The sequence below is a fragment of the Myxine glutinosa genome, chromosome 6 (assembly GCF_964187855.1).
Source record: "Myxine glutinosa chromosome 6, kmMyxGlut1.1, whole genome shotgun sequence".
NCBI classification, from domain to species: domain Eukaryota; kingdom Metazoa; phylum Chordata; class Myxini; order Myxiniformes; family Myxinidae; genus Myxine; species Myxine glutinosa.
This window is the reverse complement of record NC_136266.1, coordinates 184,104,826-184,130,590: the sequence shown is the minus strand read 5'-3', so window position 1 is coordinate 184,130,590 and position 25,765 is coordinate 184,104,826. Positions and strand designations below refer to the sequence as shown.

Here is a 25,765-nt window from a genome sequence, read left to right as displayed (position 1 = left end):
TTTAGGCACCCGATTGGTGAAATACGAAAAGCCCGAGTGGCAACACTGCATTTTGTGCGTTCTTGGAAGTTTCTGCAGTTCCTTGTGTTCTTTCCTGGTCCAACAGTTCAGCAGATTCGCGATGACTTATGGCCAGATCGACGAACTGGTGAAACGGCGTGTCCAACTTTTCCTTCTGCTATAAATTGATGAATTTTGTTTGTGTGTGTGTGTGTGTGTGTGTGTGTGTGTGTGCGTGCGTTTGTGTGTGTGTGTGTTTGTGTGTGAGTATGTGTGTGTGTGTGTGTGTGTGTGTGTGTGTTTGTGTGTGTGTATGTGTGTGTGTGTGTGCGCCCGCGTTTGTTTGTGTGTGTGTGGGTTGTATGTGTGTGTTCGTATGTGTGTGTGTGTTTGTGTGTGAGTATGTGTGTGTGTGTGAGTATGTGTGTGTGTGTGAGTATGTGTTTGTGTGTTCGTATGTGTTTGTGTGTGTGTGTGTGTGTGTGGCATGTTTTTGTGTCGTTCTACTGGAGATTTCTGATGTGGATTGTCTTTGTGTAGTTTTTCCGAAATGATTGTTGTGATCTCCTGAGTTAATTAGGCTAATTACCTACAAATAATCCGAAAGAATTCCCGTGGCGAAATTTATGTGACGAAAGCATGCTTTTCACCGTCGCACTTGGAGTGTTTTCTAATAAAGCAAAAGTGATTTAAATCCGCTGAGCGTTGGTGAGCTACCTGCGATGTTCCTTCTTCTAAATAATCTGGACATGAGGGTCGTTCCAGGATATTCATGGCTTATCATTTATTCTCGAAAATCCGAAAGGGGGGGAGGGTTGCTCACTTGCACACCCACTGTACGCCCTCTCCCCTGCACCCTCCCCTGCACTCCTCCCCTGCACGCCCCTCCCCCTGTATCCGCCAGTGAGTCTGGTACAATAACGAGAGTTGTAAATATCTCACGTGATAAATAATTATCAATTTAACAAAAATTACTGATTTTGTATCTCTCAAAAAAAATCTATATGAGGCACTAATAATATAACACAAGTTATTATTTAATTTCCTTGGAGGATCAATTATAAAAAACAACGGCGACGATAACTTGAACACGTTAGTTTTATAAAAGTTAAAAGTTGTGTAATTCTATTTATAGCCGGCGAAGCCGGTGTTGTCAGTGAACGTGTACGTATTATGTTGAAAAGCCAGATTTTGCTGGATCCCTTGGCTTGAGAATTTCGAAGCCTTGACGCATCAAATCGCTCAATGGAGGCCGCCATTTTGCGGATGCGGAAGTATGCATAACAAATTGAAAAAAGTTCAATAGGAGTTTGTTTCACCCGTATTTTTTTGATTCACATTCTTATGCACCTCTAATTTGTAATTAAAATACTTTAAGACCAACCTCGGCCCGCACGGGCCTGGTTATCTTCAATGGAGGCCGCCATCTTCCGGATGCGGAAGTATGCAGAAATCTTTTTCGAAAAAGTTCAATAGGGATTTGTTTCACTCGTCTTTGTTTGATTCACCATCTTATGCACCTATAATTTATAATTAAAATACTTTAAGACCAACCTCGTTATCTTCAACGAAAATCGTCATCAAACACCGGAACCAATGAGATTCGAGCATTTGAAAAAATATTGCAAAAACCAAATCACTCAATGGAGGCCGCCATCTTCCGGATGCGGAAGTATGCATAAAAAAATTGCGAAAAAGTTCAATAGGAGTTTGTTTCACCCGTCTTTGTTTGATTCACAATCTATGCACCTCTAATTTGTAATTAAAATACTTTAAGACCAACCTCGGCCCGCACGGGCCTGGTTATCTTCAATGGAGGCCGCCATCTTCCGGATGCGGAAGTATGCATAAATGTTTTTCGAAAAAGTTCAATGGGAGTTTGTTTCACCCGTCTTTCTTTGATTCACAATCTTATGCACCTCTAATTTGTAATTAAAATACTTTAAGACCAACCTTGTTATCTTCAACGAAAATCGTCACCAAACCAATGAGATTCGAGCATTTGAAAAAATATTAAAAAAACCAAGTCAATCAATGGAGGCCGCCATCTTCTGGATGCGGAAGTATGCATAAAAAAATTGCGAAAAAGTTCAATAGGAGTTTGTTTCACCCATCTTTGTTTGATTCACAATCTTATGCACCTCTAATTTGTAATTAAAATACTTTAAGACCAACCTCGGCCCACACGGGCCTGGTTATCTTCAATGGAGGCCGCCATCTTGCGGATGCGGAAGTATGCATAACAAATTGAAAAAAGTTCAATAGGAGTTTGTTTCACCCGTCTTTGTTTGATTCACAATCTCATGCACCTCTAATTTGTAATTAAAATACTTTAAGACCAACCTCGTTATCTTCAACGAAAATCGTCATCAAACACCGGAACCAATGAGATTCGAGCATTTGAAAAAATATTGCAAAAACCAAATCACTCAATGGAGGCCGCCATCTTCCGGATGCGGAAGTATGCATAAAAAAATTGCGAAAAAGTTCAATAGGAGTTTGTTTCACCCGTCTTTGTTTGATTCACAATCTATGCACCTCTAATTTGTAATTAAAATACTTTAAGACCAACCTCGGCCCGCACGGGCCTGGTTATCTTCAATGGAGGCCGCCATCTTCCGGATGCGGAAGTATGCATAAATGTTTTTCGAAAAAGTTCAATAGGAGTTTGTTTCACCCGTCTTTCTTTGATTCACAATCTTATGCACCTCTAATTTGTAATTAAAATACTTTAAGACCAACCTCGTTATCTTCAACGAAAATCGTCACCAAACCAATGAGATTCGAGCATTTGAAAAAATATTTAAAAAACCAAGTCACTCAATGGAGGCCGCCATCTTCCGGATGCGGAAGTATGCATAAAAAAATTGCGAAAAAGTTCAATAGGAGTTTGTTTCACCCATCTTTGTTTGATTCACAATCTTATGCACCTCTAATTTGTAATTAAAATACTTTAAGACCAACCTCGGCCCACACGGGCCTGGTTATCTTCAATGGAGGCTGCCATCTTGCGGATGCGGAAGTATGCATAACAAATTGAAAAAAGTTCAATAGGAGTTTGTTTCACCCATCTTTGTTTGATTCACAATCTTATGCACCTCTAATTTGTAATTAAAATACTTTAAGACCAACCTCGGCCCACACGGGCCTGGTTATCTTCAATGGAGGCTGCCATCTTGCGGATGCGGAAGTATGCATAACAAATTGAAAAAAGTTCAATAGGAGTTTGTTTCACCCGTCTTTGTTTGATTCACAATCTCATGCACCTCTAATTTGTAATTAAAATAATTTAAGACCAACCTCGGCCCACACGGGCCTGGTTATCTTCAATGGAGGCCGCCATCTTGCGGATGCGGAAGTATGCATAACAAATTGAAAAAAGTTCAATAGGAGTTTGTGTCACCCGTCTTTGTTTGATTCACAATCTCATGCACCTCTAATTTGTAATTAAAATACTTTAAGACCAACCTCGGCCCACACGGGCCTGGTTATCTTCAACGAAAATCGTCACCAAACACCGGAACCAATGAGATTCGAGCATTTGAAAAAATATTTCTAAAACCAAATCACTCAATGGAGGCCGCCATCGTCCGGATGCGGAAGTATGCATTAAAAAATTGCGAAAAAGTTCAATAGGAGTTTGTTTCACCCGTCTTTGTTTGATTCACAATCTGATGCACCTCTAATTTGTAATTAAAATACTTTAAGACCAACCTCGTTATCTTCAACAAAAATTGTCACCAAACACCGGAACCAATGAGATTCGAGCATTTCAAAAATTATTTCAAAAAAGCTTATGACGCGTTTCGGAGGCTGTAAACGGCGTCAAATATTCTAAAATTGACGAAGAATTATTTTTTAGAAATCTCGCGGCCGTAGGGGATAGTTTTTCACGGCCGGAAATATCCGAAGTTGAGACGGAATTCACCGAATTAATCAAGAAGTAAATTTTATCAATTTTAATCTCATCCAGAATGCAAATGGTGTCATTTTAGGTCTGAATTTGCGAAATTTTGTTAGCTGACCAATCAGCGGTCAGCTTAGGTCAGCCAATCAGCGCCATCGACACGGTTTGATTAACGACAGTCACACATTGCCGTTGAAACGGCGCTATCGTCTGATCTATCGGCACTGATCTTACTGCAAGCTAACTTCTTCTGGTGGGGGAAGCCGCAGTGCCCGGAGAGAACCAGTCCTGACAGTGACTGAAGTTAGAAGACTACACACATACTGTGAAAACGCATGTTAAGCCCAGTTAAAATTTCTTAAAATAGGCCCTAAGCTAGCACATTGTATAGTTACTTCCTTAAGGTTATTGTGACATTTATTGTATGTAGGTATTGGGGAGGACTGTCTGCTCTTCTCTTTTACCAAGTCTTACCAGGTACGGTACCTACTACACCTACCTATTACATCTACCTACTACCAACTACCTAACCTACTGATGCCAAGGTGATGGGTAAAATAGTGGCAAGAGGCTTTGGCTTCGCCGGCTCATTGCGGCTTTGCAGTCGGGTACTAGTAATTATTGGTTAACATTAGTAAACCCATTGGTGGTGTCTCCACCCATTATTTCGCTTCATTGGCCTGAGCGTGAGCGACTATGGCGGTGTAAGCGGCGGAATATTTACGTGGAGTATAATTTTTCATTAAAATCCAACGTTGGTTATCCTTGAATTGATCACTCGAATTGACTTTTAAAAGTTTTAATTTTTATTTCTACAAACGACTCGCTATTTGTAATGTCATGAAGGCCTTTCTATGTTTAGGCCATTGGAGGTTGCAGGTCCTCGGCTAGCGACGGTTCGTGTATTGACGCCTCGGCCCATTGGTAAATCGTCAAGATGAGTGGTGGTGTGTACGGCGGAGGTGAGTACTTATGGAATACTGTACTGGGCATAGACCTTGAATGTGATCGATGGCCATTGTGTAGGCATTTAGTAATTATTTATTTAAGGTATCCTTTTATTTTTATACATGAACATGGTCATGGGCCTGTTCACTCCTCTATGTGCAGATCGTGGCGGAGTGATACATCATACACATCCCCCAATGTGCATGTTCAGGGAAAAAAAACAACAACTCGCCACCACAACTTGAACTCTGCATTGTGGCAGCTCGAGTCCAGTTGTTTTTTTAATGGGTGTTTTTTATATGGAAGAATACACGAGATACAACACAGGACTATAAAACGAGACAAAAAGGCTGAATGGGGCTTGTGGGAAATGCCGTGACCTGGTGCAGTCTGGGTACTGGTGACGTCAGGTGGATCTTCCTCCCGAAGGAAGCTAACCTCTCTGGGGATTGGTGATTGTCCATGCTCGTAACCTTTTTAAAATGCTGAATGTCAAACAAGGAAGCAGCACATAACATTTTTTTGGTTGATTTCCCAAAATAACCTCAGAGTGGGTCCCGGTGTCCAGCCGCATGTCCTTACAATACATCCGTGTCCGTCAACATTTGACTAAAATATCTAATAGTATAAATATTCTCACAATCGTGACAAACTACCCGTAATTTTGTACAATGCATCGGGACAGCAAGGTCTCTTGGGGCTATTGTCTCATGGTCTCATGGGGTTATTGTCATGGTCTCATGGGGTTATTGTCTCATGGTCTCTTGGGGTTATTGTCTCATGGGGTTATGGTCTCATGGGGTTATTGTCTCATGGGGTTATTGTCTCATGGGGTTATGGTCTCATGGTCTCATGGGGTTATTGTCTCATGGTCTCATGGGGTTATTGTCTCATGGTCTCATGGGGTTATGGTCTCATGGGGTTATTGTCTCATGGTCTCATGGGGTTATTGTCTCATGGTCTCATGGCGTTATGGTCTCATGATCTCATGGGGTTATGGTCTCATGGGGTTATTGTCTCATGGTCTCATGGGGTTATTGTCTCATGGTCTCATGGGGTTATGGTCTCATGGGGTTATTGTCTCATGGTCTCTTGGGGTCATGGGATATAGTCTCAAGCTCCCCAACTGGATGCGCCCCCTTATATAAGGGTTAAGGGGGAGGGGTTGCCCCAAATATTGGCATTTCATTCAAAATTCTCTGTTCAAAAGCCGCAAGACAACTCCAGACCAAACACAACATGAGGCATCAGGACCATGCCCAAACCTTCAGCTGTGCTCCTCATGCGGTATCTCACCCGGAAAGGGGGACATGGGCCCCTTTCCCGAATGCCTCATTCAGACATCTCAGAACCAACTAAAACTCTTCCCATCGTTCCTTTTACATCCTTTCCATCAACCTAACTTCTACTTCCGGCACTCCCATCCATCTCGGTGTCGCCATCACCGTCTCTCAGGACAGTGCCATAGGCCTTTTCCAGGTCCACAAATCCCAATGCCATTTCACCTTGCACTTTCCACCTCTTCTCTTCCAGCTGTGTCAGCGTGAACATCCCATCCGTCGTCTCCCTTTCTAATCCCCTGCTGCTCTTCTCTGTTCTCCATCTCGCCCTCTTTCTTATCCTCTCGTCCAGAATCCTCTCCAGCACATTCACGACGTAGCATTCAAAACTTGGTGGTTACGATCACAATGTGGCAAGAAGGTGTGAGAGCTCCCCGCCACTGGGGCCCTGGTAACGTGAATCGGAAAACAAACCTGTAGTTTAGCATTACTTTGGCTGAATTTGTCCCGATCGCTCATTCTCTGAGAGCAGTGAGATCATGTTTTCACTCTGTCTGCCTCACACGGCACACATGGCAGTCAAACAGAATTGAAAATCATTCCAAACAAGAAACTTGCTGTTTTTAGGGACAGGACTCAAAGGGCACAAACAACAGGCATGAAGAACTAACACGTGTTAAATAAGGTGGTGTAAAAGATGCTGCATCAATGGTGGTAAACTTCCCCCAATTTTTTTTTTATTACCTTTAAAATCTTTCTTTATTTCAATTTGATTATATACCTTGACTGGTTGAGAAGAGTGATGGAAATTAATGTAGAAGGAAGTGGAGGACGGGGAAGACAGAGAAAGACTTGGCTTAAGATGGTGGAAGAAGAAATGCGGGCAAGGGGGTTAACAAGGAGAGATGCAGAAAATAGGGCAAGGTGGAGAAGATTGTCATGGGGACCGCAAGGCTAACCCCCGCTCTAGCAGGGAAAATGGCCTTAAAATGCCTGTTGTTGTTGTTGACACTGTAGAACACACATCGCCTTTTTGACACTTTCAACAACCTTCCGTTTAGCAGTACATCCATGGACAAAATATTGCTGCTTGTTTACCCCACGCATATACTTTTTTTTTTCCTCAAAACTGCGTGGCGTAAGGTGTTCTATGAAGTCGACTTTTTCCTGGTTTTATGCTGGTCTTCCTGAGACTGTAGTCGTTAATTCTTCCCGATCGGATTTCAGGTTTGCCGTCCACCATCTCATGTTCTCCCAAATTTCTACTACTGAGCTTTGCTACGTCCGCTGAGACCCTGCTCCGGCCTTTACAGTTCCCTCACCTGGGGTTGTTATCCTTTTGCCATCATCTGACTGTTTTCCCTTTCTTCCCCTTTGTCTGTTGATACATTGTCCCTCGTCATCCTCTTCTTCCACATCCCTTGATACCTGTGCAACGAAACAACAAAAAAAGTCCTGGTGGAACCTTTCAGTTGAGCATTGAACTACATTTTGAGCACTGTCCTTCAATGCTGGCAAACAATTTGCATTTTAATTTGTCTGTAAAGATCATGTCTCTAGCTTTGTTAATTCATCTCTTTGTCTGATGACCATTTTGACCTTTTGATTTCCAAGGATATTTTTTCTCGGCAGTGGTTTTGGACAGCTATGTGTTAATTGAGATCTTATGCTTGCTGTTGTTGAAGTAACAGTTGCACCTGTATTTACAGGTAGGGCATTTAAAAGGCCTATACTCGACCATCATCTTTTACCGAAACGATGCACCTTGAGATACTTACCAATACTTTTGGCCTTCTTTTATCAACCATCTATATAATAATAGCGTAAGGACTCGACTTTGTTATCCCTTTTACGGCGCACCCAGTGACCCGATGCCCACGGCACTAATGGATTTACGATCTACGAACCGCGCTCTTTGTTTATCACGTACAGCCATACTCAAAAAATCTGAATTAGCCGACGTTGGGGCCCAAAAGCATCCGATTAACTGCCGATACGACGCCATCGTATTGGCGTCTGCTGGGCGAAGGCAAAGCAAGCCGTCCACTGATTGGACCGGCGAAGGCGAAAGCAAGCCGTCCACTGAGTGGACAATCCAGAGCATGCATTTGTGCCGGTGTCGGCGATCGTTGTTCATATACGCACTCTTCATTCTCATCTTTCTTCCTAACTCTTACTCGGACAAGCAAATCCCCTATGCCATCCATAATGGTACACTCTATCCATACACCACATCCTCCCTTCCGTGGATGTTCCACGGGTTTCGGCTAGTTTGTATTATTAACAGGACCAGTTTCAAACATCTTCAGAGCCTTCCGTTCTTCTCCTATTGAAACATGGAGCCTTGTTGTAATTTTTTGCATGTGGTGACCTTCACCAGCCAAAACGTTGAACCCGGAAACAAGTCATCAAACCCGATCATGTCGGGGGCGGGGGGGATATTATTTTTTAATAACGTTTATATTATGGTATTATCATTTGTGTTGTTATTACCCTCGCCAGAGGAGAGGGTATTGCATTTGAGTCCGTTTGTTTGTTTGTTTGTCTGTCTGTTTGTTTGTCCGCACAGAATAAATATGATTATCTCTGCAACCGTTGGCCAGATTGACAGGAATTTTTCACCATCTAGGTGCAACTCCACCTGTAGAATTTTCTAATGATAATTATGACGTCATAGGTCCCATGGTTCGGCCGTCATATTGAAAAAAACCGAAAAACTTTGCACCTCTATTTCTCCGAAAGTGCTGAATAGAAAAAAATTGAGACATGGTTCATTGTAAAGAACTCTCCATGTGGAATAACATCTGTTAATGATGATGTCATAGGTGCCTCCATTATGATGTCATAATTCGATAAGTACAAAACTTCATCCGATTAAGATGAAATTTCTTGAGCATAATCTAGGGATAAATTCGTGGAGAAAAAAATAATAATGATGACGTCATCGGTCAGGTCGCTCGTCCGCCATATTTGTTTTAACACAAAAGCCTTAAAAACCACTGAAAACACATCCTGGCAAGGGTCTGCAATCTCTGAATGCTTTTTTTTTTTTTTTTTTTTTTTTTTTTTTTGTATACAATATCGAGGCTCGTGAAAGAGCGAACATTAATCACACAGAAAGACAAACCGACACATAAAACATATAACATAGGGAGCGGTAGACAAGATGGGGAGAGAGGGATAAGGACACAAACACAACATTTGAGAGCAGGGACCGAGAGACATGGAGACATCGAGATATCTGAGAGAGGGCGAGGGTTTTGGGGGTGGGGGGGCGTGGGAAGGGGGCAGTGGGAGAGGTATAAAACATATGGACACTGCCAGGACTTCCAGGAAAGAAGTTGGAATTTCAAACAAGGTGGATCTGGGGTGAATTAGCGGGGGTAGAAAAGATCAAGGTTTTGGATGGGGGAAGATAAGAGATGGTGGTGAACAGCTGTTTTAAAGACCTGGAGGGAGGAGTGGGATTGAAGGGAGTGAGGGAGTTTGTTCCAGAGGCGGGAGAAAAGAGGAATGAAAGAGTGAAGGTGAGCGGAGAGCCGAGATTTCGGCAGTTTAACCATCAGAGGGTTGCTGGCAGATCTTGTGCGACCTGTAGGAATATTTGGGGGACAGAGCACAGAGAGAGCTGGGGGTGCAAGGCCGGAGAGGAGTCGGTAGAAGACAGAAAGACCACCTACCTGCCTGCGGTGAGTGAGTGAAAGGCCCTCAGAGATAGCTTCATCGCGGGAGATTCCAATAATTCTGAAAGCTTTGGTTTCAACAGCGTGAAGCCGAGCTAGGTGTGAGGCAGGAGCACCGGCCCATAGGGGAGAACAGTATTCCATTGAGCTGCGGATGAAAGCCTTGTATGTGGTGAGGAGCTCAGGTGTGCCGAGGAAGGACTTCGCACGACGGAGGATGCCCAGTCGGCGACTGGCTTTGGAGGCCAGCTTGGAAATGTGGTTTTCCCAAGAAAGATCATGGCAGATAGTGAGACCCAAAATCTTGAGCGACAGAACTTCTTGGAGAGGATTGTTGAGAAAGTAGATGGGAGGGTTGTCCAGTCGATCTTTTCGGAGAGACATAGTAAGAGTGTGAGATTTGTCAGGATTGAAAGACATGTTCCACTTGTTTGACCAGTCTGTGATTTTGTCCAGGTCTTCAGAGAGTGAGGAGGCAGCAGACTGCCGATCTGAGGGAAGAGGAATGGAGCGGCAGAGAGTGGAGTCATCAGCAAAGAGATAGAGAGGATTTTCGAGAGAGTCAGAGAGATCATTGATGAAGACCAGAAAAAGCACGGGGCCCAGAACACTGCCTTGGGGAACTCCAGCCTGAACAGGAAGAGGAGATGAGAGAAACCCATTCAGGGCCACACGTTGACGACGACTAGAGAGGAAGTCCGCCAGCCATGCGTGGAGATTTCCATGGATACCAAAGGAGGAGAGTTTGGTGAGCAGAGCGGGGTGCCAGACCGTGTCGAAGGCACGTGATATGTCGAGGGAGACAGCTCTAATTTCCTGTTTGGCATTGAGGACCTCCATCCATTGTTGAGACAGCAGAAGCAGCATGTCCAGAGTAGAGTGACCTGGTCTGAAACCAAATTGATGATCAGAGATCAAGCCATTGGAGAAGAGGAAAGATTTCATATCAGAAGCAATGATGGATTCCATGACTTTGCTGATAATTGGGAGAAGGCTGATTGGTCTGTAGTTGCTAGGATCTGTTTTTGCACCTTTTTTGTGCAAAGCGGTGATGTTGGCTGATTTCCAAGCAGATGGCAGTTGACCTTGAGCAAAAGAGAGGGTGAAGAGAACAGAGAGAGGGTGAGATAGAGCAGCAGAGCAGGATTTTAGGACCCGTGGGCTGATGCCGTCGGGTCCAGTTGCAGAATCAGAGTCGAGGGTTGACAGAAACTTTTCCACCTTGTCAGGAGGAAAGGACACGGAGTCCAGGAGCAGCAGGGTACGACTGGGTATGGTGGGTACAGAGAGGGATGGGTTTGGGACACAAGATTTAGAGGCAAACACAGAGTTGAGGCATTCAGCTTTTTCACGTGCGGAGTCAGCTGTGTAGCCGTTTGAGGTAAGGGAGGGGATGGAGGGGGAACAAACACCAGAAACGGATTTGACCAGACGCCACCAGGATTTGGAAGAGGGAGACAGATAAGAGAGTTCGGTCTTGAGAACGGAGAGATATTGTTTCCTGGCTCTCCTGAGGGTGGACACACACTTGTTTCGGGCTTTGTGAAAGGAAATGAGATTTCCTTCCGTTGGATTTGCTTTCCAGGAGACGAAGGCAAGTTGTTTCTGGGCAACAGCCTCACCACAAGATTCCGTGTACCATGGACGGGAGGAAGGGTATGACAACTGAAGACGAGATGGGATAAATCTGTGCATGAGAGAGAGCAATTTACTTTGGAAGAATTCCCAGGATGAGTTGATGTCAGAGGTGGTAGAGATGGGAGACCAGTCCAGATGATTGATGGCTGCTTGAAGACCGTGCCAGTTGGCCTGAGTGAAATGCCAGACTCGTCGACGCTGAGCAGGCTCCCTGAGGATGGTCAGAGAGATGTCCACTTTAACAAGGACATGATCAGATGATCCGATCGGAGCAGAAGAAGAGCAGCAGACATTTTCAGGGAAGTTAGTCATAACCAAGTCCAGAAGAGAAGATGTTCCGTTGACTGAGATCCGGGTCGGGAAATTGACAGATTGTGTCAGTCCCAGTGAGTCGCAGAAGTCCTTTGCTGAGGAGCCATGGCTGGTGAGAGAGGTACCCACACCCAGCCAACTGGCATGATGACAGTTGAAATCACCACATATGAGGAAGAGAGAGTTGGGATGAGTAGATAGAAGTTGGTCCATATCATCAGACAGCGAGATGTAGATGGAGTCATCACTGTTTGGTGGACGGTACAACACACATATGAACAAGAGGTGGGAGCGAAGGGGAAGCCGTAGCCAGAGGTATTCCTGGGGGTGAGGTGGAGAGAGTGCAGTGCAGGGCGAGTGAGGAAGAGAGTTTTTGATAAAGATAGCAACCCCGCCTCCAGGACGAGGCTCAGGTCTATCATACCGGAGGAGGGAGTAGCCCGGGAGAGATACTATGGAATCAGAGACATCATAAAGGAGGAAAGTTTCTGTTAAGCAGATCACGTCTGGTTTGACAGAAGCAACCTGTATGGAGAGATCAGTTAAGTTTGAACGAAGGCCCCGGATGTTTGAGGTCCATACCGTTAATGAAGAGGAAGGGGGAGCATCAGATACAGAACAGGGGGGAGGAGGGGTAGGGTAAGATGTGGAAGAGGTGGAAGAGGTAGGGAGAGCTGAGAGATTTCAGAATAGCTCGGAGAAAGGGAAGGATGGGGCGGACAAAAGGTTTGATGGTGATTGGGTGAGCCACAATGAGGTGTTATTTGAGGAGGGGGAAGAGCGAGGCAGAAGGTTGGGGGAGATGGAGGTGAGAGTTTGAAGGGGGAAGAAGCGGGGAGGACGCTTTGAGGAGGGGGAGTGAGCGGGGGGAAATTGAGAAGCAATGAGGGTGGGGAGATTTGAAGGGGAGGGGTGAGGGGGGAGTTTGGGAGGGAAGGGACAAGGGGAGGGATTTGAAAGGGATGGGATATGGGGGAGATTTGGAGGGGAGGGGTGAGGCAGGAGTCTAGGAGGGGAGGGGCGAGGGGGCGTCTTGGCGGGGAGGGGTGAGGGGGTAGTTTAGGAGGGAGGGGGCAAGGGGGGAGATTTGAAAGGGATGGGTGATGGGGAAGATTTGGAGGGGAGGGGTGATGGGGAAGATTTGGAGGGGAGGGGTTATGGGGAAGATTTGGAGGGGAGGGGTGAGATTGGATTTTTGAAAGTGTACGATTTATGGGAAACGAACATTTATTGCAAAATGAGTTTCTTGTGACCTTCGAGTTAAAAATACGTTTAAGGACGCTGGATGGAGGATGGAGTGCAGGAGAGTTTAGGGAATGTAGAACAAAGGCACTATAGGAGATGGATATTTTTTTTGGGATGAATTGATTTGGTGAGCAAGTCGAAAGCAGCCTTTTAAAGAAGAAGAAGAAAAAGGTGTTATAAAATATGACGGAATACATAACTTGAGGGGAAAGTGTAAACATTGAAGGTTAATGAGTGAAAACTATCTGGGGAAATGGGGGAGAAACACGTGGTCGAAGAACGAACGAACGAATAAGAATGAATAAACGAATGAGAACAGAGAAGGAAATGTTTTTTTTTTTTTTTTTTTTTTTTTTTTTTTTTTTTTTTTGAGTTGAGATTTACACAAGGAAGTAGGCTATGGGTGAAAAGACTGGGAATACAGAGAACGAAAGTTATTGGATCACAAACGACGGACCACTGAGAGAAAAACAAAGCCTCAAGGTTGTACAGTGCACACTGTACAAGGCCTTGCTCGCGACACGGCAAACAGACGATCAATTTATGAAAGATAAACACCGAGAAACAACCAAAGTTGCACACAATAACTTCACACACCGAAAGATAAATACAGTTTCGACAAAATACAATTGTGAACAGACTTAACTTCGAAAAACGTGGAGACCGTGTGGAGCTTCGAAAATCCCTGCCGCCGTCTCCAAGATCTCGCGAGATCTCGCCTCTCTTTCTTGTTACTTTTGCCATTAGAAGCAGCCTCAGAAAAATGCCTTGGGGGGTGGGGGGGGGGGGGGGGGGGGCAAATGCTCAAAAAACGCCACTGAAGCAGCAGGAAGGATCGTGTTGTTAAATCGTGTTGGGTGTATAGATTACAGTAGATCTACGCTCAGGTTACAGCATATCTACTGGTATCCATGGAAATCTCCACGCATGGCTTACGGACTTCCTCTCTGGTAGTAGTGAACATGTGGCCCTGAATGGAATTCTCTCATCTCCCCTTCCTGTTCAGGCTGGAGTTCCCCAAGGTAGTGTTCTGGGCCCTGTGCTTTTTCTGGTCTTCATCAATAATCTCTCTGACTCTCTTGAAAATCCTCTCTATCTCTTTGCTGACGACTCTACTCTCTGTCGCTCCATTCCTCATCCCTCAGATCGGCAGTCTGCAGCCTCCTCACTCTCTGCAGACCTGGACAAAATCACAGGCTGGGCAAACAAGTGGAACATGTCTTTCAATCCTGACAAATCTCACACTCTTACGATGTCTCTCCGAAAAGACCGACTGGACAACCCTCCCATCCACTTTCTGAATAATCCTCTCCAAGAAGTTCTGTCACTCAAGCTTTTGGGTCTCACTATCTGCCATGATCTTTCCTGGGAAAACCACATTTCAAATCTGGCCTCCAAAGCCAGTCGCCGACTGGGCATCCTCCGTCGTGCAAAGTCCTTTCTTGGCATCTCTGAGCTCCTCACCACATACAAGGCTTTCATCCGCAGCTCAATGGAATACTGCTCTCCCCTCTGGGCTGGTGCTCCTGCCTCACACATTGCTCGGCTTCACGCAGTTGAAATCAAAGCTTTTAGAATCATTGGAATCTCCTGTGATGAAGCTGATTCTGAGGGTCTTTCACTCTCTCACCCTAAGCAGGTAGGTGGTCTTTCTGTCTTCTACCAACTCCTCTCCAGCATAGCTCCCCCTGCTCTGTCTCTGCTCTGTCCCTCAAATATTCCTGCAGGAGGCACAAGATCTGCCAGCAACCCTCTTCTGGTGAAACTGCCTAAATCAAGACTCTCTGCTCACCTCTCTTTCATTCCTGTTTTTCCTGCCTCTGGAATAAACTCCCACACCTTCTTCAATCCCACTCCTCCCTCCATGTCTTTAAAACAGCTGTTCACCACCTTCTCTTATCTTCCCCCATCCAACACCTTGATCTTGCCTACCCCCGTTAATACACCCCAAATCCACCTCCTTTAAATTCTGACTTCCTGAAATTCCTCGTAGTGTTCATTTGCTTTATACCGTGTACCCCCTGAATGCTCTTTCTTGAGCATTCAGCTCAAGAGCCCCTCCCTCCTCCCCCAGCCCTCTCCCTTCAGCAGATCTACTGACGTCTCTGTTCTCCACTGTTGTGCTTATGTGCTTCCCTCTCTCTCCCACTCTTGTCCCCCGCTCCCTTTATTATATGTTTTATTAGCAGAAGCAGTAGTTTTATTAGTTGCCCGGTGATGTTCTAATCCTGTTGACATTTTGAAGAAATCAAAAAATATATATATTCCCCTACTTGCACCCAATAAGGAAAATTTATATTTAATATGATATTAGACCCCCTCCTCCCCCACAAACACACACACACACTGAATGAATGAATGAATGATCGTTTTGAGGCCATTTTTCCCCGCTATAGCGGGGGTTAGCCTTGCGGGCCCCATGACCTCATGGTTCCCTTTTTGAGGCAGTTTTTATGGCCGGATGCCCTTCCTGACGCCAAACTGTTAGTCGCCTCTTCGGATGCGCAGGGATACGGTGTACCTATTCTAAACCGGGGTACACACTGGGATCATTCATCCCAGCAAGCTGGTACTCAATTTGCCGACCTCGGAAGGATGACAGGCTGAGTCAACCCCCCTGGTGTTAATTTAGCGATCGACCGGGATTCTAACTCAGGATCCGAGGATCCCAAGCCGGCACCCTAACCGCTAAGCCAACACCAGGCTTAAAAACACACACACTAATCGGTGATAATGTAATGTTACCTTTCATATAGCTACAAAGGCTCAGGCACTACAAAGCTATTTTTAAAAAATCCAATAAAAACTAACTTTTATTTCCAGTTTTTAATTTATTTTATTTTGTCTAAACACTCCCTGTACTCACTGATGAAGCTCTGAAAACTTGATGAATATCCCTTTAGCCATCACTGAGAAAAATGGCCACAGACACACACACACACACACACACACACACACGCACACACACACACGGCTCTCTTATAGTATAGATGTGTCTGTTTCTTTTGTGTTTCATGTGTCTCTTATACAAGCCTCGACTTTGTATACAAAATAAGTAAATAAAAAGGTGTGATCGTTGACACGATAGGCAAAGTTTGCCTCACAGATGTCGGGATTCCTCAAAAAAATTTCAGTTAAGTGTTAAACAGTAGTAGCGATTATTTGAAAAGGTAATCATACGTGTTTGTGGTTTATCATGTTTTTTTAACAGTTTTCCATGAAACGCCACAATAAGCTGATAGATGTTAACATGATGTTTATCCATAGAGGCAACCCCTTGGCTTGGAGCGAGGGGAAATTATTAGTATTAATATTTCTTTGTAAATGCATTAGTATTATGCTATTCTCATCAATATTGGTATTACTTTTTCTCTTAAAAGCTGCAATGAGGTATCTTAATACAGATTATTCCCATCATCTTTCGCAATTCATCATTTGTCTTCCTCTGTCTCAACGATACTCAACACATCCACCGAACCATTCACATTTCCACCCTTTCCAGCCTTCGTTGCTGCTCTACATTCATTACCCATGTCTCGCTCCCATGAATCATAACACTTCTCATACATGCAGCATACACCTTTCCCTTCAGCTTCAACGACACTCCCCTCCTCGTCAGCACGCCACTCAGTTCCCGAAACTTCTTCCATGCACATCTCACTCCAGCAACCGTTGCCGAGTCTGATCCACCTTCTCCATTCAGCATGTCTCCGAGGTAGCAAAATGTTTTCACACCTTCCAGCTTCACGCCGTCTCCAACATCCAACTCAACATTTCCTCCATCTGCAGCTCCCTCTGTGCACACCTTACACTTGAATGTTGCTGCCACACAGGTTAATGTCCCTCTCAGACCACTACATTTTTGATGAACCCACTCAGCGCACATTGTACATTGAATGGAGTTTACTCCGACACCCTTCCTGCACACAGCAGACGGTCACTTCCCAGTTCTTTCCACCTCACCACATACTTTACAACTTGCCATCACCTTCGTTTTTCCGATATTCACCTTCAGACCTTTTGTCTCCATACATTCCCTCCACTTGTTCATCTTCTCCTTCAGTCCATCCATACTTTCCGCAATCAACACCAGATCGTCTACATACAACAACTCCCATGGTAAACCCTCCTTTACGTTCTGAGCCAGCACCTCCATCACAGCTACAAATAGTAGTGGACTTAATACCGACCCCTGATGCACTCCCACCTTCACCTCAAACTCAAAAACAAACTCAAAGTCAAAAAAAGACATGAAACAAAAAATATGTATTATAATACGTAGTTGTTTAACATTGTGCATTTATAAAGGTTGTTGTTTAACCCGTTCTGCTCGAACAGGCCTGCAGCACAGAGTTGCATAACATGTAGTTGTCCTTGTTGTTGTTGCTGCTGCTGTTATGGTGGCTGTCATTGTCGTTTGTTCCTTCAGTATACTTTCATATATTTACCCCATGCATGTGAAGCGAAAAGTAAGGTTACGGAATTGGTTCACTTTGTCTGCCTGTCTGTTCAGAAACGTCAGTTTATGATCGAGGAACAACTTGATTTCAGTTGAATGTTATATTTTGAACATGAATCGGAAAATAAACCTGTAGTTTAGCAGTATTTTGCCTCAGAATTCTTCCCGATTCATTCTTGAACACTAATTGCACAGAGGAATGCAATATTTTATTTTACTCTCTCTCCAAAAACGTTGTGCGGAGTATCGTTGAGAGAGAGGAAGACAAATGATGAATTGCGAAAGATGATGGGAATAGAGCCTATGATTGATGCTGTGAAGAGAAACAGGTTGAGATGGTTTGGTCATGTGTTGAGGAAGGATGAAAGTGACTGGTTGAGAAGAGTGATGGAAATGAATGTAGAAGGAAGTAGAGGATGGGGAAGACAGAGAAAGACTTGGCTAAAGATGGTGGAAGAAGAAATGCGGGCAAGGGGGTTAACAAGGAGAGATGCAGAAAATAGGGCAAAATGGAGAAGATTGTCATGGGGACCGCAAGGCTAACCTCCCTCCCTCTAGCAGGGAAAATGGCCTTAAAATGCCTGTTGTTGTTGTTGTTTCACGTCATTTTACATCCTCATTGAGATAGACATCCAATATGTTTGGAAGTACAACTTGCCCTCTTTTGATTAAACCCATCAGCGGAGTGACTGGTAGGCACGCCTTGTCTTTGTAGAATAAGAGATACTGCATCAGTATAAGAAACATTTGTAACATCTTCCTTGTTTTTCACAGATGAGGTTGGTGCGCTTGTATTTGATATTGGATCATACTCCGTTCGGGCTGGATTTGCTGGTGAAGACTGCCCAAAAGTAAGCAATTGTTTTGTCTCCCCTTTTCTTGTAATGAGGGATTGGAAGGGGAAAGGACATAGGACATTAGCCGTGGTTGTGTTTGATGTTCTGTTCTGGAGCATGATGTAACCCTCGAATAAAATTTCTCAAGATAACCCCTATAATGCAATCCGGGGTCTTTTATGGCCTCAGGCTATGTCTCTATAACTTTGTTATAAAAACGTTTCTACCCAAGATCTTTCATATATGCTTCAAAGAAAGGGTAATACGTACTCCTGTATGTGTTTTTTCATTTTCTTTCAGGATCAGGGGAATTATTTTTTTAAATTTTACCCCATCCCATTGCCTGGCATGATTGCTTGTTTCACTGTAACTTTGTTATAAAAACCATTTTACACATGATCTTTCATATATGCTTTGAATGAATGGTAATACATATTCCTGTGTGTGTGTTTTGGGTTTTTTTCATTTCAGGATCAGGGGATTTTTTAAATTTAAATTATGCAAAAGAAAATACTTGATGGATTTACGAGCTGCATTGTGGGCTTGTTGCAGAAATGTAGAGTCCATTATATCATATAATCACAAGGCACTTTTGAGGTGATTATTGGAATGGTAGGGGGGGGGGGGGGGTACAATTACTCTGATATCTGTTCTTCTCAAGTGCTTGGCTATTATCGATGGCAGGCAGGGAACACAGCTGCTATTATTATGAAATAATTGTCTTTAAATTAGAGTTCAGTGGATGAATCGTATTTTGTTCGACTTGTCGGGATAACAATAGAGGGAATAATGGTTTAGTGATTAGTTTTTCGCTTCCTGGAAGATCATGTGATTTCAAAAGTACATAACATGAAACGGGACCTTTTCACTGCGACAAAACACAACTCAGTGACTGCTACGAGAGAGATGTTGATAATTGGCAATAATATTGATGGCAATAATTTACTACCACGGAAGATTAATTCGACTTGAACCAGATGCCATCCCAACAATATTCAAATAGGTGGAAAATCAAACTCCAAGCAATGGGAGGAAAATGATGTGGAAAACAGAATCGCTGATGAGGTCTGCCAGTCCAGGTCACCATCCCACCACCACGCCTCAAAAAGTGTACATAAAATGCCGATGATGTGAGGTGGGTGTGATGTGAAGTCCTTTATTGTATACTAGCTGGGGTACCCGGCGTTGCCCTGTGCTGTTCTAATCCTTTTGGCATTTTGAAGAAATCATTTTTAGCCGCGTCGTAAGACGCTGGTCATAGAGTTCCCTCTGCTGTTGTTGTTGTTCTTCTTGTTCTTGTTCTTGCAGAGAAGACAAAACCTCAAAGCTCCACCCATTCTGGGAACCATAGCTCCACCCATTCTGGGAGAGCCTTCATATAAACAAATATCCACCATTTTATTAACTCGCATAGCTTTGAGGCCTGTTTTGTAGGCCTGTGGTGTCTTCCTCTCTCACACAGTTTTATTTCAAATCAAATTCGATATATCATTTCATTTTTCACAGTCGCTAACATAGTTTTAGACTTGGTTGAAAAAAAACGGGAAGAAAATCCGATGAAAGTTGCCCTTTATAGAACGAAATGAATTCTCAAAGGCCTGTAACTTCAAGTCCATTGAGATTTTTTTTTTTTAAATCGCGGCATGGTCAGTCATACACCGCCCGAAATAAGAGACGGGAAAATGCCGAGATATATATATTTTGTTTAAATCGCGGCATGGTCAGTCATACACCGCCCGAAATAACAGACGGGAAAATGCAGAGATATATTAAAAATTCGTCCATTTGATGACAATCGTCACGATGAAATATTTAATTTATACGTCGTCACAATAATGTGGAGAGAGGAGCATAGCTTCGTTCACGTGTCGCCACACACGGGAAATTTTGTGCAGTTGAATTTCGACCAATCGTGGTTTTGGAGCTGAGCTGTGATGGTTATCACGCATCACAAGGCTTTCGCACACGTTGATAATGGAATGGTGCCGACGTGTAAAACGATGGACAAAAGTGGTTCTTTTAATTGTATTTATTTTCTGGTTGAATGGGCTGCAGAACGATGGATATAACAAACACCTGGACAGATTAGAAAGGAAAGCAATTTCAGAGATTAATAAAGAAGCAATGGTGGGAGTGTAGGGGAAAGTTTAATCACTACTGAATGTTTAATCTGCTTCAACACAGCAAGCAGGAGACCTCGTCATAAAGCCGATTTATATTTGTTTTACATGTTTATTTTCATTGTGATGGGTTTTTATTTGCTGCCACCCACCTTGCTCTATTTTCTCGGAGTCCAGGAACTAACCCCCTTATTAAATACAAAATTGGTTTTAACTATCGCGGTTTTGAGGTTTTGAATATCGCGGCATTTTCCAGGAATGTATCCCCTGCGATATTTAAGGGTTTTCTGTACATTATATAAAATGTCATTATTTACCCCGCACATGCGAAGCGAAAAGCAGGGTTAAGCAATCGGTTCATATCTGTCCGTCTGTTTGTCTTATAAGTTTGTGATCTTCAGTTTATGATTGAGGAACAATTTATTTAATTTGAACACGAATTGCAACATGAATCGGAAGACAGGTGTTTTATTTTACTTCACATATCTGTCTGTCTTATTTTACATTAAGACACGTATTTTGGTTCAGAATTGATTCCGACCACACATGCGCAGAGAGGAGTGAGATAATTATTTTCCTCTGTCTGCCTCTGCCAGTCAAACAAAATTGAAAATCATTCCAAACAGGGAACTTGGTTTTAAAGGACGTCATAATGGACACAAACACCAGGCACAAATAACGAATGTGACGTGTTAGACAGGGCGGTGTAATAGACACCATGAAAAATGTCATTAAAACCCGGAGTTAATTAATTAATATAACTTTTACATTCTTACTTTTATTTAAATTGAATTACAATATATACTTGAATAGTGAATACTGTAGTACACAAATCGCCTGTCATAATAATTCCAAGAGCCTCCAGTTTTGCGTGATGTTTGGGAATGCTTCTGGACTACTTCAATAGCACTAAACTTCAAGAGTTTTTGTAACGATTGTTAAAAACCATTATTTTATTAAAATTGAAGTAAAATTAAGTAACCGTGTGGGGTATTATGTTCTATGGACTCCAGTTTTTTGAGGTTGCGATGATTGCGGCCTTTAAATTCCTGCCCGCATCAGTTGCTCTCAATCTCAAGGCCCTATCAGCCTGGATGCGCAACCTTTTTTCAAGGACGGTGACATCCTTTCAATGTCCACATTCTCCAATCTGTTAAAGGTTGAGGCTTATTGCACGTGTTTGTCATGATCCATTTTATCTTCCTTGCTTTGTTCCCTTGCCAGGCTGACTTCCCCACTGCATTGGGCACGATCCTTGATCGAGACGAGGTGATGGATATTGATGGGTCGGTTGATCGGGGAGGTGCGGTTGGTGGATCAGGCAGGAAGTTTTGCATCGGTGTGAACACACTGCACGTTCCAAAAGAAGGCATGGAGATCATATCTCCACTAAAGAACGGCATGAGTGAGTCGCTGAATAATCTTTGGGTGTGTGTAAATTGTTGGGAAAATCTACTTTGGTGTTCCTGGTTTTTTAATGTAGCCAAGCAGTTTAAAAAAGAGCATTTAAGTGCAAGCTTCAGGGCCCATGGAAAAGCAGGACAGGGGCAGTGCATCAACAGAAAAATGGGGCAAAGGAAAAACAGTGGGATGACAACAAATGGATGCTTCACAGCTGAAACAGATAAAATTGTATGAGAATGGCGGGAACAGAGTCTCACCAGGTGCTGTAAACCTTATTGTTGAAAAATGAAATGGGAGGGACGATGAGATGGCCGTTGTGAACAGTCGAAATTCCCCACTCTTGTGAGCGAGCAGTAGAGAACTGGGATTGCCTGCAGGCCATTCTGGATCATACATATAAACGGCACATCAGATCGGAACCAGAACTGCACCCCGTACTCATGTCCGAGGCACCGGTGAGTTCTTTACCGGCGAGCTGAATGATCATCGTATCAATAAATGTATACAGGAAGCAGTAAGCAGTGTGTTGTTTTTACTTTGGACCTTTATATCTCCGAAACCACTCCATAGAAAAAATTGAAACGTGGCTCATTGTAAAGAACTCCCCATGGGGAATAAGTGTTGGTAACAATCACATCATCGGTGCCTTTATTATGACGTCATCATTCGACGAGTACAATGCTTAGTCCGATCAGTTTAGAATTTCTTGAGTGTGAGCTACACAACGATCATATTGGAGAATTTAAATTTACCAGTACACCCACTCACTACGGGAGTGGCAGGAGGAGTCGTGTTATCCTTATTATTATTGCCAATTATTATTACTACTACTTATGTTAGATCAGGTCATTGAAAAAAATCAGGCCGTGCCTCACCATTCTGAATTCCTGATAATAAAATTTACTTCCTTGAGGATGTCCGGGTGAAGGGGGTGGTGGGAGAGGGCAATATTACAAGTCACAAAACCCCTTGGGGAGTGGGGATATATCATTACTATTATGCCATTATCATAGGTGTTGTTATTTTTGTAATGAAAAGCGGCTTTGGAAAAATGCCATGAAAAACCCCTTGGAAGAACTCTACGTTAGCGGCAGGAAGGGTCGTGTTATTGACCCTTGTGGGGTATATAGACATCTTCGATTCGGTGCGGTCGTCGACCTGATAAATCATACAGTGCATTCAGAAAGTATTCAGACCCCTTCACTTTTTTCACATTTTGTTATGTTGCAGCCTTATGCTGAAATCGTTTAAATTCATTTTTTCCCTCACAATCTACACTCAATACTCTATAATGACAAAGAGAAAAGAGGATTTTAGAAAGTTTTTGCAAATTTATTAAAAATAAAAAATTCAGACCCTTTGTTATGACACTTGAAATTTAGCTCAGGTGCCTCCCATTTCTCTTGATCATATTTGAGATGTTTCTACACCTTGATTGGAGTCCTCTTGTGGTAAATCCAATTGATTGGACATTATTTGGAAAAGCACACACCTGTCTATATAAGGTCTCACAGCTGACAATGCATGTCAGAGCAAAAACCAAACCATGAGGTCAAAGGAACTGCCTGCAGAGCTCAGACAGGATTGTGTTGAGGCACAGATTTGGGGAAGCCTACAAAAAAAATTTCTGCTGCATTGAAGGTTCCCAAGAGCACAGTGGCCTCCATAATTCTTAAATGGAAGAAGTTTGGAACAACGAGGACTCTTCCTAGAGCTGGCCGCCCGGCCAAACTGAGCAATCGGGGGAGAAGGGCCTTGGTAAGAGAGGTGACCAAGAACCCAATGGTCACTCTGGCTGAGCTCCAGATATCCTGTGTGGAGATGGGAGAAACTTCCAGAAGGACAACCATCACTGCAACACTCCACCGATCTGGGCTTTATGGCAGAGTGGCCAGATGGAAGCCTCTCCTCAGTGAAAGACAAATGAAAGCCCACAGAATCTTGTTTCTCACAGTCTGAGAGTCCTTTAGGTGCTTTTTTGCAAACTCCAAGCAGGCTTTCATTGGTGGGGAAAACCCGTTGTGGTGGGGGGTGGGAGGGCGAATGAATTTGCTACAACCTACATCGTGTGACTCTTAGTCCTCCTCCTGTCAAGTTTGGTTGTGATTGTATAAGTAACGAACGAATGTATCGGGGTCAAAAATCGTCAGACAGACAGACAGACAGACACCAAATTGCATATTTTAGGATGACTAGTACACCCGCAGACTCAGGGAGGGGCAGGAAGGGTCATTCCTCTTTGGGATATATCGATTACAGTCTATCTATGGGCTGGTCTCAAGAGCATTGGGTGTGTGTTCATTTACCAAGTTTCTTGTGAAGAGATCGCCAAGTGGTTTATGCATTTGAGCAAGGACTCCATTCAAAACCGTTAAGGAACGGCTGGCTTGGCAAGCGCTAGCTAGCTGCTTGCTAAAGGAGCACAATCCGAGCTTCTTTCTTTCAGTTTCGTATGAAACAGCAGGAGCGAGTTTCAAAAGTTTGCTACGAAAAATGCCATGGTAGCGGCAGAAAGGGCCATGTTATTAACCTAACATTTGTGGGTTATATAGAGTACAATAGATCTTCGCTTAGTTCTGTAAGTAAACCTTACTTCACGGATGTCGGGATTTCTTCATTTAGTGTTAAAGAGCATTAGCGACTGTTAAAAAAGCTAAGCACACGTGTCTGTGGTGTATAATATTTTTACTTCCTGTAGAAGCCGTTGCTCCCACAGAAACGCCATTATAACTATAAGCTATTTATACACGTTATCACTGCAGGAAAAACGCCCTGGGGAGGTGGAACATTATTCGTATTAATATTGTTTTGTAATAAGATTAGGTATTACAATTACCCCCGGCCCCGCTCTACCCCCGCTCTATCCCCGCTCTACCGCTAACCCCTGCTCTAGCAGGGAAAATGGCCTTAAAATGCATGTTGTTGTTGTTTGTAATAAGATTAACAATATGCGATCATCATTAATTTTGTTATTAAAAGCGTCTTTGGAAAAACGCCACGATAAATCTTCTTTGGAAATGCACCACGATAAAGCTAATTTAACATTTATATACACCTCAACGTGCAACCCCATTGATGGCAATGGTGGGCAAACTTGCTCGGGGGGGAGAAAACCCCCTTGGGGAGGGGGGCAAATGAATGCGCTACAACCTTCATTGTGTAACCCTTCATCATCCTGTCAAGTTTGGTTGAGATTGGATAAGTATGGACAGAATGTATTGGCGTCAAAAATTCATCAGACAGACAGACACAAATTGCGTATTTTTGTATGATGATGATGATGATGTCATCAGGCACATGGTCTGGCAGCCATATTGGATCAAAGTAAAAAAACAACAACTTAAAAAACAGAAGAGTTGGCTCGCACCAAATGGGGCTGCGCAGGGTAAGTATTCTATGAATACCATCTCGTTATTTTTGTCGTTATGATCATTACTTTCTTGTTGTGTGGCGAGCAGTGGAATACACGCAGTCGACGGGAACGATTGACCGAGCTTATGTTTGAACAATACAACATCCCAGCATTCTTCCTTTGCAAGACAGCAACACTCTCTGCGTATCCTCCATTGTCCTTGTGGGGAGATGTGGAAAATCTACAAGGATGACTGTTAGTCAGAGTTTTGTGGTTTATCATGGCATAGTGTTTATAACATTGTGTTAAAGTAACAATCGGTCTGTGTTGGCCTGACCACATCGCCAACTACGATCATCAACCGGCACAATTTTCCAGCATATTGGTAACACTTCATGATTGCAAGCAGAAAGGCCTAATGCTTCATCAAAGTTGAGGATTTAGCAGGCCAATGGTGGTCTTGGATCAGATTATGGCATTCTAATATTAGTTGCATTTTATTTATTTCTTTTTGCATCTCGCAGCTTGATTCGGGTAACACGCAATTATAAAGAGCAATCCAGAGATTGCAGACCCTCGCC

The 25,765-nt window shown here is 43.4% G+C and overlaps 1 protein-coding gene across 1 annotated transcript in view; it reads left to right on the top strand.

The window, feature by feature from the left end:
- The first annotated feature begins 4,589 nt into the window (after positions 1-4,589).
- LOC137429023 (actin-like protein 6A) overlaps positions 4,590-25,765 on the top strand; it is a 69,449-nt gene continuing 48,273 nt past the window's right edge. Inside the window, exons 1-5 of the mRNA XM_068119017.2 lie at positions 4,590-4,869; positions 18,247-18,323; positions 21,653-21,833; positions 22,187-22,287; positions 25,291-25,388. Of these exons, the coding sequence (XP_067975118.1) occupies positions 4,845-4,869; positions 18,247-18,323; positions 21,653-21,833; positions 22,187-22,287; positions 25,291-25,388 (482 nt within the window). The 5' untranslated portion in view covers positions 4,590-4,844. The remainder of the gene's footprint in view (positions 4,870-18,246; positions 18,324-21,652; positions 21,834-22,186; positions 22,288-25,290; positions 25,389-25,765) is intronic.